Consider the following 18,644-nt stretch of genomic DNA (forward strand, 5'->3'; position numbering starts at 1 on the left):
CACATAGGTATGGACCAACATACTCAATGTCACTGGGCCTATTTTAACAAAAACACCAATCTGCACAGTTCAGCGAGCAGGTGAGAGAATCAGCTACATCACTTTCAACAGTGTGCTTCAAATATGAAACCCCTCAGTTCCTGAGGTACCCTGTCACATCTGTTTGCTCCAAATTCTTGAGGCTCCCTGTCACATTTGTTCATCCTGAGATGAGGCTATAACTTAGGCTTTCCACATATTACTGAATTATTTTAAATCTGCATATAAACTCCCACTGTAAGAGATCAACACAGAATTAACTACCTAATAAAACTTCCTTCTTGAATGGGAATGTACTCAGCATCACCACTGTGAAGAGAAATGGGTTCTGACAAAAATTTGCCCAAATAACACGACTATTTTTATTATTGGCTTCTCTACCTAATGACATAAAACTATGGAGAAATAAATTCTAGAATGAATCTTTAAAAATAATCATGGAACAAAGGTTTTGTTTTTAGTTTCATTAGTTTACTTGGCCAGCCTTTACCCTGAACTATGAAATCACCAAGTAACTTTTAAAAACTTTCTGACAATTACTACAGACATAGTTCCAAAATAGTTTCCTTTCTAGGCCCAATGAAAGAGCCTGACAAGGTGGCAGCGGAGTACAGAGAGAGACCTGGACCTTGACTGGCCTGGGAGGGGCAAGGAAAGAGGAAGCCAGGACCCCTGTAGCTCTGGATCCCCTGGCCAAGCACTCTAGCCCGGAGTCAACTCAGGAGACTTAGTGTAGACATTTTTGAGATAATACATATTCAATGAACCTTAGCAACAAAATGAACATGAACAGTAACACATAGATTAATGATATAATTACATTATTCCAACTAACATTTTAAACATTTCCAATGAATACCATCAAGGAAACATTTTGTTGTTGTTGTTGTTATTTAGACTTTAAAAGAGAATACAATGGGGCTGGAGAGGTCTCAATGGTTAAGAACACTGGCTACTTTTCCAAAGGACTTGGGCTCAATTTCTAGCAACCACATGATGATGCAAAACCGTCTGCAGCTGCAGACCCAGGGGATCTGACACCCTCTTCTGGCCTCTGCAGGCACTGCATTGCATGTGGTACACAGACTTAAATTCAGGCAAACACACACACACACACACACACACACACACACACACACACACAAAATAAAATAAAATAAAATCTCAAAAATAATTCTAAGATTCTGCCTACCTTTTCAGCATTTGAGTGAAAGGCAATAGCCATTTCCAACCTATGCACCCTCTCTTCAGATGCTACTGTGAACTGCTTCCACACTCTGTTCAGTCGAGGAAGTGTGTCCCCTGAGGACCGGGAAGTACAGCGCAAAGATTGGCACAGAACGACTGTGGCCTGCAGCAACTGTCTGCCATAGTCGTAAGTACTCTAGGGAGGAAACCCATCGAGTTAGAACACAAGCAATTCGTAAGGAAGGAGGTAGGCAGACTGTGTGGCACCACTGTACATCTGTACCACATGGATCCAGTGGCCTGTCAGCAATCTGCAAACACAATTAACAAATGCAGCAACATATCTAGTTAGCTCCGAAGGTTGTTTCTTTAAACTTCTGTCCTTATTCTGTGCTCGCCATTTCAGCCAGCTAAATTCTGCTGGCCAAAAAGAGTGTCAGCTCTCTGATTACCAAAGAGAAGAGGTGAAGTGAGCTTTCCTACACTACATACAGGAAAGTAAAGTATGACAGTGTGAATTCTGCATCAGGGAAAATACACAAACATACTCTCAATCCCAGAACAACTCTGTATCACTATGCTAATTCTAGTGACACACTGGGAATGCCACTTCTAATCTGCTGTCACTAACAAGAACCTCAAAGTAATTCTGTCAACTGCCTGATAGTCTAAATGGCACAGTATATAATACAAAGCAGAGGAGCCCAGAGACCCTACACTTGGGAGCCAAACCCTCTTGAGTCCCCGTGGCCCAGTCTTGGTATACCAGCTAGCATTTTCTCAGCTCTGTGTAACAGAACTGACCTTCTTAGACTTGGAAGGTTAAGTTACACCATCATCTGCAGAAAGCCATTCACACACTGTCCTTGAAGAAAAGAAGAGAAGGTCTATACCTGTGCAACATCAACAAATTTTCGATGTTTTTCCAGTAACACCTTCGTTTCCTGAGCATCATCGCCCAATCTGATGTGGGTCTTCAGCAGGGCATCCAGAAGTTCACTTAACCACTCTACTGCCTAAGGAACACACAGAATAAAACTGGACTCATAATTCTTTCCTTGTGGTGAAACACCAGCTCTGTGCAAAAATGACCTCTGTGTGATTAGTTAGCTCTTTAATCATAACCCCAGTTTTAGCATTCATCTGATGCCATGCTCTACGAACTAATGATCTCTCCGGATTCTCAAACTGCTGTCTCAAATGTCAAGGCAGGACCTACTGAGGAGATGTGCTCAGTGTACAGCTAGTATCACATGATATAGGGCAATGGGTCCCTGTAATACAGTTCTGCTGGCATCTCATTACAGATGTGCATTATGACTTAAAATCATAACTTCTCTCTGTCCTTCAAGATTTTGTGATACTAAATACATGATTACATCAAGTTGCTTATACAGCACTGAGAATTCCCTTGTGGAAGAGAAAGCAATGTTCTTCACCAGCCTTCATTCCAGGACAGAACTAACACCGCCGTCAACAACAATAATTAATAAATATTCCCAGTCTCAAGTTCAACAGAGGACTTCACTGACAGGGTGAGTGTAACAAGATCAGTAAACTAGCTGAAATACCCAGCGTTATTCTCTACAGGAGACGTAGGACTAGACGTAATAAACTGGCTTTCTTAGCACCACAGGAGCCCACTCTGTCCGTAGTTAAGAGAACTTAACCTCCTCAATTAGCCCACAATGAACTTAATCTAAGCTAACTTCCTATGGGGTTGACCAGGCCTTACCTGGGAAGCATCCTCTTCACATTTAAACAACTGCACCATCTGAAGCATCTTCAGCCTCCGCACGTCTACCATGTCCTCACATCTAATAAACCAAACACAAACTCGGCTTAGTATTCTGGCCTCAGTGAGCTACAGCATCGTCATCTGACACGCATGTTTAACAGTACACTAAGAAACTTAGTCCTATGCTATGGTACTGCAACTATTTTGTACTGACTTGTCAGAAGTTTATGAATATCTAATCTATTATCTATGTTACGTCAAGACCTCAAAATACCTGGAATGATACTGAATGACAAACCCTCTTGAGGATAGCATGGATTCTGCAAAATATTGAAGCAAAGCATAAACTCAATGGTCCACCAAAAACCAAAGAAACCTCCATCACCAACTTTATTAAACAAGCTTCAAAGATAAAAGTATAAAAGTTCAGAGGATGATGCTCCGTGGAAATGTAATACATTTTGTCAAATTATATTATCTAGGATAATACTAAGTTTTGAATAAAATTGTATACCTATATCCTTTAAGAAAAAATAACCCACATATCTTTTGAGTTAAGACAAACACAATGCAGAACATGCTTTAATCTCACTGTGCTCTGCATAGATAATATACAAACAGTGTCTTGGCATAACTAAGATATGATCCATTTCCTTCGTCCCCATGCAGTTCCATGTACGAGGAGAGGCAGGAATGGGACTCTTGTAAAGTCCCACGTATGAGAAACAGGTAATCCACTAGGCCCCAGGCTCTCGAGTCAGTGTTCCTGAAGAAAGTCTAATGATAACACAGAAGCAGCTTCTAACAGGCTACTTTAAAATACAGATTTCTCAGTCACAGCCTAATGTTACAATGCAGCTTATTTAAGCTAAGTCTACAAGTGACAGAAGAGAAATAATAATAATTATTTCTCAGATCTAAAGCAAAATACGTAAAACACCTTAATGATGAAGATGATTGCCATATTAAGCTCAATACATACTGTGTGTCATTGGGAAAACAAGACAGTTTGGCTCAGTTTAAATTATACCATCTAAACACACAGGAGTCAGATTAGAAAATGTTTATGGGAAATGAATTTTAGTTGGTAACATGGTAAAAACTGTTACATATCCACGTGAAACATTTTGCGGGGGTGGAGAGGAACAAGTGACTCACAGCCCAGCATGAGCATCCAGCAGACAGAAAGCAAGGAAAAAAGAAAGAAGTCATGGATGAATGAAAACCACAAGCTATTTAAGAAACTAAAAGCAACTGCAATCCTGTGGGAAGTTACAGGATGCTAAGAATGCAGAGCAGAAGGTGTTCTCCTACACTGTCCTAAGGATACAACTCCATCTCAAAAGATGGGCCCAGTGCAATTCCACCCTGCACATCTGTCCTGAGGAGAGTAGTCCACAGTCAGCCATCTGTGGCCAGCTTCTCTCACCGAAATTCAAGCCTCCATCCCATGGAAGACATGATGATATGAGACCGTCAAGGCCCCACAACTATCCTTTTGGTTGTGAACCAAAGGCTGACAAAGATTATTACTTTAAGATGGATAACGGTGGAAATGACCACCAGTTATCATGATGAATCGGTTTAGATATGGAGGCTAAAGATGAATTTCATGTGGCTGAAGCAGAAGCGATGAATCACAAGGCAGTCCGGTCACAGTGACAGTGGCAACTATGAAAAGATTTACACACCCATCAGCTGGGTGCTTCGAAGGACGCCACCTGTGGTCTTCAGGTTCCTGCATGGTTCAGGGCCTGTGCACGTGAGTGGACAGCACCTAGTAGCATGGAGCAAGATACCCAGTCAGAGGATGGAGATGAGCAGGATGGCTGGGAAGGGATCTGCCCCTGGAAGTGGTAACAAGGTTCCACAGAAAAAGGTAAAGCTTGATGAGGAGAAGTAAACTGAAGAGGCAGCTGCAGTGAAGGGATCTGTATGAGCTCCTCCAGCCAAAATTCAAAAGAACCAAACCAGAATGGAAAAGACAAAACCATCAACACCAAGATCAAAAGGACAGGAATCCAAAGATAGCCAACCGACCACCAACCAACCAAACACACAAACACAAAGAAGAGGAAAAACAAAACAAAATAAAAACACCCAAACGACCTAGTTCCATAGAAGTCATTAAGGCAAGAATGTAAGCAAGTACAGAAAAGAAGGGTTCTCTTCCCAAAGTGGAGCCAAGTTCCTCAAATATGTGAAGAATTGCTTCCGGGTGAGTAATCAGGAAGCTCCTTGAGATCTCTGGCAATGGAGGAAGTCTCTTTAAGAAAATAGTTGAAACACTCTGAAATATTCTGTCTTACTTTACTGCTGTAGCAGCTGATATCCGGCTGTCGTTTTTATAATTTGAAGTGAGGACCCCCCCTCAAACACTGTTTGGTAAATGTTGACGAGATTTCATTGCCAAAAAATGTTCTCTTTTGATGCCTGTTTCATTTTCAAGGATAAAAACACACTCTTGACTTGGCTTTAAACACGCATGGAATGTTAGGGTAGGACACAGTAATAGTGGTGGGGAGACAAAAATAAGGTGTGAAAACCCCTCAGTATTCTAATAATAGAAACGAGAGTCAAAGGCTTCATCCAATCCTTGTACTTGTGTAGATTACTCTTGTCTGCAACAGCCTGATGAGCAGCAAGACCCAAGGTAGAAAAAAGAAAATCTTGGGCATCTGAGATAAATTTAAATTTAGAGATAAATTCTAAATTTGGTAGCTCACAGCAACTTGAACTAAGAAAGAGAGAGCAAAGTTTAGGAGAAGATGAATCTGATCCAGGCACAGTAAGTTGGAGGAGAATGTGGCATATCTAGCTAGAGGTCCTCCAGAGGCAACCCAAGTCAGGGAGGTCTTGGTAACTAGCAAAACATGAGCGTGCAGGGCAGACTCAGGGAGAACACTCAGAGAGGAGAATGACAGAACACAGCCTGGAAGCCACAACTTTAGCAATAGAGAGAGAAACCAGGAGGGACAGAGCCAGGAGGGTGTTTTGAAAAAAGACACAGTTGTCACTGACTTTCAAAGAGAGAGTACCAACTATGTCCAATGCTATTTAGAATCAAGCAGGTCAGACCTGAAACAGCCCGATTTTTCTAAGATTGGGTTTATTCCATACAGCGATTAGAAGTTACTGACACTGGAACAAGCGAACAGAGAGGCAGGGAGGGCAGAAAGGAGAACAAAGAGGGACAGAAAATAACCTAGAGGAAGTAAGGAGCACAGGTTAGACCTGCAAGCGATTGAGCTGGGAGGACAGCGGGTGAAGAGCAAGCCGCTCTCCTGTGACAACTCTACGTGTACCATCACTTCTATACTTCATATTGGAGAGAGCTCAGCATCCACAGGAGGAACTAGAACCAGGGTGGAGAGCAAATACTGTTAGAGTAAGAAGCCAGAGCCCAGGTGAGGACTCACCCTAGAAACTGACAGAGCTATCACACCCCGCCGTAAGGACACTGCAGGTCCAGGACAGGATGCAACAGGGATTCCTGCCTTGTGACTCTTCATGGTGTAGAGTGGAAATGTCTGGAAAGTTCTCCTCATGACTTAAGTTTCCAAGTGCGCAAAATTCCATACAACCATGCCAGAGTACTCATCTGTGCCCATTCTTGCCTCTGTAATTTTAATCTTGTACTTTCTAACACTTTCAGGTCGTCATTATAGACTGAGTCTCTAAAAAGCCTTAAGTTCCTGTTAGTCTATCAAGTGAAAAAAAAAAAATCAATGCCAGCCCGTTGTCTAATCCTACAACCAACACAACAATGGATATGTGACATAAGAGATGAGACAGAGAGACAACAGGGTAAGGTTTAACAGAATTCTAACGGAAAACAGAAAAGCACACTTTTCAAAACAGTCTTCTTTTAGTGTGAATATCTGAGTATAACTAAAATCTCTACAACCAGGCAAAAGGGAGAAAGGTATCTCTTCATCAAATGAATTGGCATTAGTTGTCAGAACAATTATATATAATAATTATTATATTCACCCCAAACCTACTCTACCTGTAGCATATAACAAGTAAGGGATTTGATTTTGTATGCAAAACATAGAGTATTTAACTTCTATCTTAGTAGCATTCTATCTTGGTGAATTTAACATTAACATTCAAACTTTGCCTTTGTTTTCTAAGCTGCATATCTTCCATCACTCCTTGTATGTGGTCCACGTTTTCTTTATTTTCAATAGTTACATCCTTTCCGTAGGCCCAGGAAGCCTGATTGGAGATCTGATCCAGGAGACCTTGACCTTTTTCTCGTAAGCCTTGCAATCCCACATCTAAAACAAATGACACCAGATTGAATCTCGTAACAAGGGTATGTCCTCTTCAGCAGCTAGACATGGGTGCCAATGTAGATGCTTTAGATACTGACATGCCAGGACGCAGACCTCTCATTACCTCAAGCAACAGAACCTTTAAATGGGGCTCAAAGTGGAACGCTTTCTTCTTTTGACAAATTTTCCATAAAGGGAAGCTTTGAAACGCTAATCTGCATAGATGACGACTCTTAAAAACTGAAAGTATACGAATCTCTATTTCAACAAATATGATTTTCTATTTTTCCCTTTTTCCTTTTGTGTTCCAATTTTTAGGGAAATGATGCACATTTTTTTAAAAAGATGCATACGATTTGAAAGATTTCAAAAATGCTCACAATGTTTAATCAAAGTAAAAGGATGAACACTGTGAGGAGGGCCACAGTGAGGATGAACACTGTGAGGAGGGTCACTGTGAGGAGGGTCACTGTGAGGAGGGTCACTGTGAGGAGGGTCACTGTGAGGAGGGTCACTGTGAGGAGGGTCACTGTGAGGAGGGTCACTGTGAGGAGGAACACTGTGAGGAGGGTCACTGTGAGGAGGAACACTGTGAGGAGGGTCACTGTGAGGAGGGTCACTGTGAGGAGGGTCACTGTGAGGAGGGTCACTGTGAGGAGGGTCACTGTGAGGAGGAACACTGTGAGGAGGGACACTGTGAGGAAGGTCACTGTGAGGAGGGTCACTGTGAGGAGGGTCACTGTGAGGAGGAACACTGTGAGGAGGAACACTGTGAGGAGGGTCACTGTGAGGAGGGTCACTGTGAGGAGGGTCACTGTGAGGAGGGTCACTGTGAAGATGAACACTGTGAGGAGGGTCACTGTGAGGAGGGCCACTGTGAGGAGGGTCACTGTGAGGAGGGTCACTGTGAGGAGGGTCACTGTGAGGATGGTCACTGTGAGGAGGAACACTGTGAGGAGGGCCACTGTGAGGATGAACACTGTGAGGAGGGAGGGTCACTGTGAGGAGGGTCACTGTGAAGATGAACACTGTGAGGAGGGTCACTGTGAGGAGGGTCACTGTGAGGATGAACACTGTGAGGATGAACACTGTGAGGAGGGCCACTGTGAGGAGGGTCACTGTGAGGAGGGTCACTGTGAGGAGGAACACTGTGAGGAGGAACACTGTGAGGAGGGTCACTGTGAGGAGGGTCACTGTGAGGAGGGTCACTGTGAGGATGAACACTGTGAGGAGGGCCACTGTGAGGAGGGTCACTGTGAGGAGGGTCACTGTGAGGAGGAACACTGTGAGGAGGGTCACTGTGAGGAGGAACACTGTGAGGAGGGTCACTGTGAGGAGGAACACTGTGAGGATGAACACTGTGAGGAGGGTCACTGTGAAGATGAACACTGTGAGGAGGGTCACTGTGAGGAGGGTCACTGTGAGGAGGGTCACTGTGAGGAGGGTCACTGTGAGGATGAACACTGTGAGGATGAACACTGTGAGGAGGGTCACTGTGAGGAGGGTCACTGTGAGGCGGGTCACTGTGAGGAGGGTCACTGTGAGGAGGGTCACTGTGAGGAGGAACACTATGAGGAGGGTCACTGTGAAGAGGGTCACTGTGAGGAGGGTCACTGTGAGGATGAACACTGTGAGGATGAACACTGTGAGGATGAACACTGTGAGGAGGGTCACTGTGAGGAGGGTCACTGTGAGGAGGGTCACTGTGAGGTGAGGAGGGTCACTGTGAGGAGGGCCACTGTGAGGAGGGTCACTGTGAGGAGGGTCGTTGCAGCTCACATGCCATGGGATGTTCCATCAAAGATGTCTGGACTCCAAATTAGACATTTGCACAGGAGTTCTCTTTTGAAGAAAAGTATGGTCCAAGAAAATTTGTGATACTTTAAATCACACTTGGCATATGAAATATTAAATATGTATTATGCATAGCATCCATTAACTTAACAAAGGATGTAAGCAAGTAAAATGTCAATACAAAAATGCTTTGTAAACTAATTCCCTGAAGTTGTTTTCATAATGAATGACTCTGGTTCAGTCATGTATCATTACTTTCTACTAACTCGCCTTCATGTTCTGCATCTTCCCCATTCACCCCTTTTGTAAGGTGCCCCCTTATCAGTCCAACTTCCAACTAAGGAAGTGAACTGTGTGTGCTACTGCAAACCCATATAAAGGATCTTGATACCAAGTGACAGAGTGGGGTTAATGAAACTGGACCACACTCCCCTTGAAGATAACTCTCAGTGTGGACATACAACACACAGAATCAAACCAACTATTCTTTCTCGTGGTTAGAATATAGCAACAACAAAAATCATTGCATAAAACACGGTCTAGGGCATGCAAGGTTTATCATGGAACACGTCACAATTAATTACAGTTTCTGCGTGCATGACAAGTATCTGTCCCTGGAATATGCAAGACATAGCTCTTTAGATTGAGTAACAGGAAGGCGAAAGGCCCGAGGAAGGCAGGGCTGGCCAATCACAATGGAAAATAAATGTTTCAGCATAAATTATAGCCCTTCAAGGGAATAAAACCTTTCAATATTATGTTTTCTGTGTTCCCTACAAATGATAATTAGTTCAGTATATAAATTAACTGTCTAACCACGGTAATATTTTTTACAAAGAACCTGTAGGTTTCAGCATTTTTAAAATCTGCTTACCAACACTTTTCAGCTTCTCTTCAAGCAGTTTTAAAGTTTGCTGAATCGATGCTCCATCAGCTGGTGCTACGTCTACGCACAACATACCTAATAAGCCATCCAACTGCTGAGATAACTAAAGCAGAGGGACAAAGAGACAACCCTGATGTAACCGGCATCTCAAGTCTTCAGTGATTAATGAGGTTTATCTAATGAGGTCATCACAAATACACTTGAAGAGACTATGCAGTTAAAAGACAAGGAAGAGCAATCAGAATACATGTTATCTATAAGATGGGACATACAGATGCACCAAGAAGGTTAGCAGAATGCAAGAAGTTAGTGATGGCTCCATTTCTGTCTATGTTATAAAACATATTATCAAGAAACCATCAAAGTAAAGTAATAGCTTAGAACACTCTAGTTAGACAATAGGTTTAATTGCATGCATCATAACAAAATAATTTTTAACTGAAGAATTTTATCTCATTACCTCCACCAGTAAATTACTGTCCCCGAAAAATAACCATGGGGCATGCAAACCTACAAAAGTTTCGTACAGATTGTTTGCATTATTTGGAGACATGGAAAGCAATCGGAAGAGGAACTCACATCTTGGGCCACACCATGAAATTCCAAAGCTGCCTGTAGGAGATTCTGCCTGAACTCTAGCTGACTGGCCTGTCGGTAGCAAACATCGCTAAGCTGTTGCTGCAGAGACTTCAACTCCACGAGATCTTCCTCGTCCCCAGCGTTCAAGAGTGCTGCAATCTGCTGGTTAAGCTCCACATACACTGCAAACCACTCCTGTAACAGGGACATTACAAACTGAAGGTCAGATTAGCTCCTGGAGCACTGTTTATAATTTCTCAAGAAGAGAAACAGAAAGGTTTGTAAGGCAGAATTATTTAAACAGAGGATAAGTTCCCTATCATCGAATCCTCCCACTGTGCTCCCTGGAAGTCTCTCCTGTGCCTTTCTACACGGCCCCTTAGTCCCTGCTCCAGTGGAAGCCTGTTTACACTCAGGAAACACAGGGCCTTGAAGTTTTCCCAAACCTACTGCAGTCTTTCCTTGTCACTCAACATCCCACAAGCCTTGAGTGAGTTCAAAGGTAGACTGGCTCCTCATTATTATCTCCACACTGTTTCTCGTCTGTTCCCCCAAACCTCACCACCTTCTCAGTACATGCTGGTGAATTTTTCCCTGCCAGCCCCCACCCCCCAGTCCATCCACAGGGGTTGTGGCAAAGGCCTTGTCTCTCTCTCAGTGATGTTTCCACCATGTACCAACACCATATACAAACACCAACTCTTGAACTTGTGTCCTTGACTCCCTGATTTCCTTTCTCAACTGTACTATTCTCACTTCATCTCACTGACCTATTTTAGACACCACAAAAACTGACTGCCTACTACTACACAGCTCCCTAAACCTCAATTTCGTGAATTCTATTCTCTGACCTCCAAGTACTGACCCCAGTTGTCTTCCTTTAGCAGGCTCACACTTACAGTCCCATGGGGTCCACCAATCTATGACTAACAGGTTTACTGCCCACAACCTGGCGGCCTCTTGTTCTTTCTTCTCTCCTAGGTCAAAGACTATGACCACCTGACGTACATTTCACAACCTGCAAGCAGGTTTCTCTGCTCACTGTGACTAGACCAAGATCACGTCACTATGGTACTATAGCCATGTGCTATATATACAACGAGGTTCAGTAGAACACATATTACAATGAGGTACCACAGATTATGTAGCTCACCAAAATCACAGTCACTCACACAATGTTTCTGCAACATAAAGACATATTTTTCAGTGCTTGCCCCCACACCCCACAGTTGGGTAATGAGTGGCGGGAAGTAGGTAGATTTTTTTTTTTTTTTCTGTTGTCACTAACCATCAGACCCTGGCAATGCTTCTGTGTCTCTCTGGTCAACTCTTCTCCATTCTCATGACTACTGGTTTTTTCACGCCTTACCTCTCCAGCTCTCTTTTAAAATCTTATTACTTGCAGCCAAACATTTGGCCTCTTCTTAGACTTAAAACAGCTTATAATTACTAATATATTACTTGTATGTACTAAAGGGTTTCAGAGCTGTGACATTCCCATGCGTGTATAATATCCCACTTTGTGCTTTCATCAAAGACCTCAATTTTTTTATTATTTAAAAAATTAGCATACACAGTATTAGGTTTTATTCGGCAGTGTCATTTTCAAAAATAAATTTCTTTGTGTTATTATTCTCCCCTCTTTTCCCACACACTCCTGGCACTCTCCCGGTGTGCCCCCGCCCCCCACCACTTTCCACTTTCCCATTATGTGTATCTTACTGGCCTTCCCACTTCTTTCTCAGACCCTCACTTCTCCCTTTCATGGTATCTCTTCAGATTCCACAACCTGTACCTACACTCACCTCCCACTTATTGACTATAAGCGAGAACATGGTATCATCTCTTCAGATTCCACAACCTGTACCTACACTCACCTCCCACTTATTGACTATAAGCGAGAACATGGTATCATCTCTTCAGATTCCACAACCTGTACCTACACTCACCTCCCACTTATTGACTATAAGCGAGAACATGGTATCATCTCTTCAGATTCCACAACCTGTACCTACACTCACCTCCCACTTATTGACTATAAGCGAGAACGAGAAAGAACAGAGAGCTCCTGAGATCTTACTGCTTCCTTCACTGGGGAGAAACAGGAAGTCTCTCATCTTCCTACCTGAAAATGTCTGCCCTCTTCTGGGGCCCTACACCCTGCCTCACACTGCAGCCAGTGTTCTGCAGCCACCGGCTGCTCACGGTAGCCAGTCCACTGCTGCTGACACAGCTTTGCTTCTGCTGTTAAGTTGTCTCTATTGCCCGTCAATGCTTTTTCAACTGGATTAATTTCATCAGCATCTAAGTAAGATGAAATATATTTAAAAGCACATTTTAGGATGTCTACATTTTAATGTTTTAAGTTAAATCACACATGTGCTTATGTGTGCGCGCACACACACGCGCGCACACACACACACACACACACAGGATCTCCCTTTATAGTTCTCAATACTCATTTTCTCTCCCTTCCTATTCTCTTTTGAAGTTCTCCTGATCAGATTTTTTTACTTCCATTCTTCTGAAACAACCATGTCACATTCACTAGAAAATTCCCAGAGCTTTAGTCCTCTACCAACAAGTACTTCTGGCTCCACCCTGTGAACCTAACAGCTCATCAAATGCCTGCTGACTTCATTTAAGTAGTTTCTAGTCTTTCATTTTTATTATCTCTAACTCTATGCTCCATACAACTCTATGCTCAAAAAAAATGCTCCCAAACTTTCAAGTACCATTTACAGTAGCTTGAGTTCCTCTCCACATGTTAAAGACGTCACACACTCCTGCCGTAGATTTCCCCTCAACACTGGACAACACTGGAGCTTCTGTCTACACCTTGCTCCCTGTTCCCTGGCAACACAACACTCTGCCTCCATCATGCTTCTACAGCAGCCTGCTTCCCACATCTCGTTTTCCATCTCGTGTCCTTTGCTCGGACTACTCCTTCACCGAATTTCAAGGTTTGGGTACTAAATGTCATCTCCTAGAGAGACCTTTCTTCAACACCATACCTCTATTGCTCTCTACTCCCCATCTCTCCTGACTTGAATGTAAATTCTGTATGGTAAGACTTTACTATAACTCAAGAATTCAGAACAATGCGCTCAATTAACACACATTGAATAAATATACAAAATGTAATAGACATTGCAGATTTGATCTTAAATTAAGTGGGTAGTGGGATGATTTGGGCAATGTCTGGAGATAATTTTTGGTTAATATGACTAAGAAGAACACAGTAGTAATATGTATGAGAGTCTATATAACCAAGACCTATGTGTCTAAACTGACAGAAATGTAGAGGTCAAGTTACTGTTCCATTAACAGTGGTGATAAAAACTGTCTTACTATTATATTATCTTAGAAACAATTAGTTTTTAAACTATTTTTTAAAATATGAAGTTATTACAATGACTGATAAAGTATAGCTATCAAAATCTTATTTCCACTGTATGTGTGTTGGGTGCATGTGGGAGAAAGTGTGGGCACTACTGTGCAGCATATGTGTGGGGGCAACTTTCTGGAGTCGGTTTTGTCTTCTCACCATGTGGGTACAGAGGACAAAACTCAGGTCATCAGGCTTGACAGCAGGCACCTTCTCACCAGCCCAATAATGGCTGTCTTAATGTGAAAAATATCATGGAGAAAAATTGCTGTCGTGTTCCTAAATAGGAAGTGATTTCACTGTCTTATTTATAGCACTTGGAAACTTAGTTAGTATTCTGAAGAAAAGTGTCCAGTTCCTGAAAAAGAAGTTGCACTGATTCTAAGCAAGGTAGTAAGCTGAAGTGTTAACAGTCACGAATACAATTTCTCATGTTGGCTTGGTGCATATCAAAGTGTCTAAACTCTTTGGTGGGCTCCAGGGTGTACGTTTTTAAAAGCACCCTTTAAGTTATGCCCACTATGATGAAGAATCACCATTGCGTAGGTGTTTTCTTTTTCTTTTATGAATTCATAATATACATACAAGTTCTGCAACTTTGCCAGGGATGTAAATATAACACAAGAACTGGTATGCCTCAAGAAATCAATACATTGACTGGAGATTCGGAATTTTACTCATTTACATAACTAAGGTTGTTCTAAAGACAAATCAGCCTATCTGGGATGAGGGTCAGGGAGGACCTGGCTCACCTATAATATATACTTAAAATTAATCAAAGTGTTTCTTCCTAGAAAAGAGGGGGGCATGGGGTATATGTGACCTCAGGCAAGCAGACTGCCTTTGATTCACTCTAGTCTATCTAGCTTGCACTCTGTTGTATGGAAAATGATTAAGTATAGGAAAATAAAAAAAGCACAAAAGTTGGGGCCTGAATTAAGACTTAATCAGCCAATGAGCTTGAATGTCTTCTTTCTATTAAGACAGTCAGGCCCCAGCCACCAGTGTGTGTGGTAGAGGCGCACAGCTGGGATGACGAGTATCTATGCTAGCGTTCCCAGGGAACAGCATCCTGATGCAGATGAAACACTGCCAAGTTAGGCTATCAAGGTGACTCCCACACAGTCTACATCAAGATGAAACATGTCTTGACTCCTTAAGCAAACCTGTGTTGCTGATTCCTATTAGATGGCACAGAGCAGGAACATGTGGCCTCTGTGGCCAGGACACAGACAGAATGCCACAAAGACTTTAGAGACTATATTCCACATCTTACCTTATGTTTTCTACCACACTAGCCTCCACCAAAATCTAAAAAGACTTTCACTGAACTAAAATTCCTTTTTTTTTATGTTTTTCGTGGTTTTTTGAGACAAGGACTGGCTCCCAAATTGTAACTCCCCTGTCTTAAAGATCTAAGATTACAAGTATTCAACACCACACCCAACTTCAATTAAAATATTTTAAAATTTGTTATCAATCCTATAACTATTACCCTGCTTCTTACTATTTTTCCTATTGTATTAAAAAGCTGAATGAATTTCTAACCCATAATCCCTTGCAAAGAACTGCATGTTGGTAGGAATCTCATTCTTCTTTACAGTAATCCTAGAAGCCAAACACATTTGTGTTTTTAGTTTTAATTCTCCACTATGCTTTTATGTAAAATTTGAAATTTAATGCTTAGCATAGTAATTTAACGCAAATGGTATATTAAAATTTTCCAAATTCTATCTTTGTTAGCTATCAATACTAGAATTTTGCCATTACTTCATAAGACCTGAAAAATGCCAATAAATTCTTTCAATGGTTGGATTTTATTTACAAAGAACAAATAGAGTTTTAATCCTGTTTTTGGGTTTTTGGTTGGTTGGTTTTGACACAGAGTATGTAGCCCTGGATAGTCTATAACTGGCTATGTTGACCAGATTGGCCTCAAACTGTGGGAATGCTCTACCCTCTGCTTGGGATTACAGTTATGTGTTATATACCACAGCCAGTTAAGAAAGTCTTGAATAAAATACCAAATATTAGAACCTTAAATATCATAAGCTAGCACATTTATTATCAACCAACCCATTCACAAGTCAACAGTGCAGCGCCACCTATTGGCTAAAACAGTGCAATCCTCCTTCTAAACCCTGCAAGGGAGACTTTCAAATCAAATGAAAGTGCAACAGAACAAAATAATGAAACTCCATGTCTACCAAGCTTTAGCAGTTATCAACTGCGGCTGACTCCATTTCATCCAGACTCTCACCCACTCATTCCACCTACCAGTTTTACAATGAATCCCAAATATCACATGACTTAAAGAAATGAATCTATAATGGCCCTCGAGTGTTTCTTTTCTTTAAGACCATGAATGAAGATGTCAATTTACCTACATAAGGCCCCAAGGACTAACAGCATAGGAATTAAGACATAAACAAGAACATGGTGTCTCTTAAGTTTTTCATTAAATTGAGTGATTTCTCTATGGAAGAAATAGAAAGGACTGCATCCAGGCACTCAGATGTCCGCTGGGGGGCTGGTAAAGCATGCAGAGTCCGTCAACAGAGTCTGCATCTAGAAAACAATGTGGTGGCGTCAGAAGAATCTACAGTTAGATATCTCCACTAGCTGGTGGCCTTTCCAATTTAAAAGTTCTACATACATTTCAACATGCTAAAGTACCCTGAAGCACACCGATCCCATAAGCACATTGCTTCTTTAAAGTAACTTAATGACCTTGTGATTTAAAGACAATGTTATACAAGCATGTCTATGTGTGTAATCTGCACATTTATCCTTACTGCACAGAACACACAATGTACTTTTTAATCCAATGTGAACTTACATATGGTATGTGTATATCCATTTTCTACCTACAGGTGTTTCTCTTGGTTTCTTTTTAAAATGACAAAACACAAATACTTGTCTTCAAGCTCCTCACATCACAAACCCTCACTAAATGTCTTACATAGTAAGTCTGCTCAGACGAAGTCTAGAATGCTCTATGACAAACATTGTTTTCAAGAACTAAAGAATAAGGGAACACATTTTAGAATCCAGTTATACTATAATACTGTACTCCAGAATAATCCACATAGTTCTATCAAACCAAATCCCTATCAAAAAATAAAAGAAAATCCCAAACCAACTCGATAGTATTACATCATTTAAAAAGGACCAAGAGAATTAAAACGATTATAACCCCAGGAACAGGGCTTATATGTTAAATATAAATCATCCATTACAACTTTGTTTAACCATATAAGAAAGAGCCATGTTGGAAGCTGTGCAATCCATTAAAACACACACATTTTCAATTATAGGATTTCATTTTTAAGTTTCTTATGAGTGTGAGTTCAACATTATTACTGCTGGCCAGTTTTTGAAGACAGTCTAAGGAGACGCAAACTAACAGAGTCAACGTCAATTTTTCCGATTTTATATTCAGTCCACTTAAAATCAACATGAGTAACACAGCTTGAGGTTGATAATAGCTTATGATATTTAAGGTTCTAATATTTAGTATTTTATTCAAGAAAGTCACACCTCACAAGCCAGGTATGACTTTCTCATTGAGGACAGGCTCACTACTCCACAGCAGAAGCTAAGGAATACGAGACTCCTCCACCTACCAAGTTTTACAATTTAAATTCTTTTGAGCCGTCATTATCTACAACCAGTTTAGGGATTAATTGAGTGTCCAATGTATATCTGGTTTCCTGATTGTCACCTTCCTAAATACAGGAGTAAATCTTTAAATCAACAGAGAGTGGACAGATGTTCTGTATGGCATGTCCTCAGCTCCATGGTTGAGTTTAACACAGCGGCCGTGGTGTGGCTCTCAGCATTCAATTGTATTGTATGTTCCCAGTAGAGCAGGGAAGGCCCCTCACTCCAAAGACTACAAGAGTGTCACTTAGAAAAGGAAGGAGAATGGGGGAAATGGGGGACAATTGAGGGCTGTAAAGGGAGGTGAATATGATCAGAATATTTGCTATACACGTGTAAAGATGTCACAATGAACCCCGTTACTCTATGTGAGAAATACTTGGTGAAACAACAACTAAAGCCAGAACTCTCCGTCCCAGGCTCTGTATTTTCAGGTCACCTGTTCCCTGACACTAAATGTCATCCAAATTGTGCTTCTAGAACAAAATCATGGAACTGTACGGGAATTAAGACCAAACTATCAATGATTCTGTGTTAAGTCTCAACATGTACTTTCAGACCTCTAAGCACTCAACACAAGCACTCTGTGTCCTCTACCAACATTTGGAGCAACCCAATGCAGAGCACTCAGTCCCACCCAAGAAGTGGTGACCCCCACAGAAGGCCACACTGTGCCTCGCTGAGGGAAAGCTGCTCACACTGTGCTGGCTCTCGATCTCCTCATGCTTTTGTTGCAGGGCCTGGGAAGCCCTGATGGAGTCACCAATGCCCCACTGCGCTCTCAGCTGTTCAGATCCAGGCCCTTCAAGCCAGTTCACAACCTACAAACGAAAGGTGAGATGATAAAATAACCACATGCTCTGCAAATTTCATTCTGATTAGTTTCCCTCCCCTAAATTCCTGAACTCCTCAAGGGTTTATACCTTAAACTATTCATATTCTCTGCATCTCACTGGTAGTGAATGTTTCATTTAGAACTATGTATTTATAGTGGGACATCACTTCCAAAAACCTGAATTTGGAAGAATGAACACTGTAGCTAACACTTGACTTTCAAGCTACCCGACCATCTGCCAGGCTGGGGGACAA

The 18,644-nt window shown here is 41.7% G+C and overlaps 1 protein-coding gene and 1 pseudogene across 3 annotated transcripts in view; one reads left to right on the forward strand and one right to left on the reverse strand.

Moving 5' to 3' along the window:
• Sestd1 (SEC14 and spectrin domain containing 1) overlaps positions 1–18,644 on the reverse strand; it is a 96,543-nt gene that overhangs the window by 4,366 nt on the left and 73,533 nt on the right. For all 3 annotated transcript variants that reach the window (XM_059260773.1, XM_059260772.1, XM_059260774.1), the window contains 7 exons: positions 18,254–18,376; positions 10,505–10,699; positions 9,914–10,028; positions 7,089–7,248; positions 2,963–3,044; positions 2,121–2,243; positions 1,232–1,423 (listed from right to left, as the gene is read on the reverse strand). In XM_059260773.1, coding sequence (XP_059116756.1) covers positions 1,232–1,423; positions 2,121–2,243; positions 2,963–3,044; positions 7,089–7,248; positions 9,914–10,028; positions 10,505–10,699; positions 18,254–18,376 — 990 coding nt within the window. The remainder of the gene's footprint in view (positions 1–1,231; positions 1,424–2,120; positions 2,244–2,962; positions 3,045–7,088; positions 7,249–9,913; positions 10,029–10,504; positions 10,700–18,253; positions 18,377–18,644) is intronic.
• On the forward strand, positions 4,433–5,294 carry LOC131909277 (nucleophosmin-like; annotated as a pseudogene).

The sequence above is a fragment of the Peromyscus eremicus genome, chromosome 4 (assembly GCF_949786415.1).
Source record: "Peromyscus eremicus chromosome 4, PerEre_H2_v1, whole genome shotgun sequence".
Classification (NCBI taxonomy): Eukaryota; Metazoa; Chordata; class Mammalia; order Rodentia; family Cricetidae; genus Peromyscus; species Peromyscus eremicus.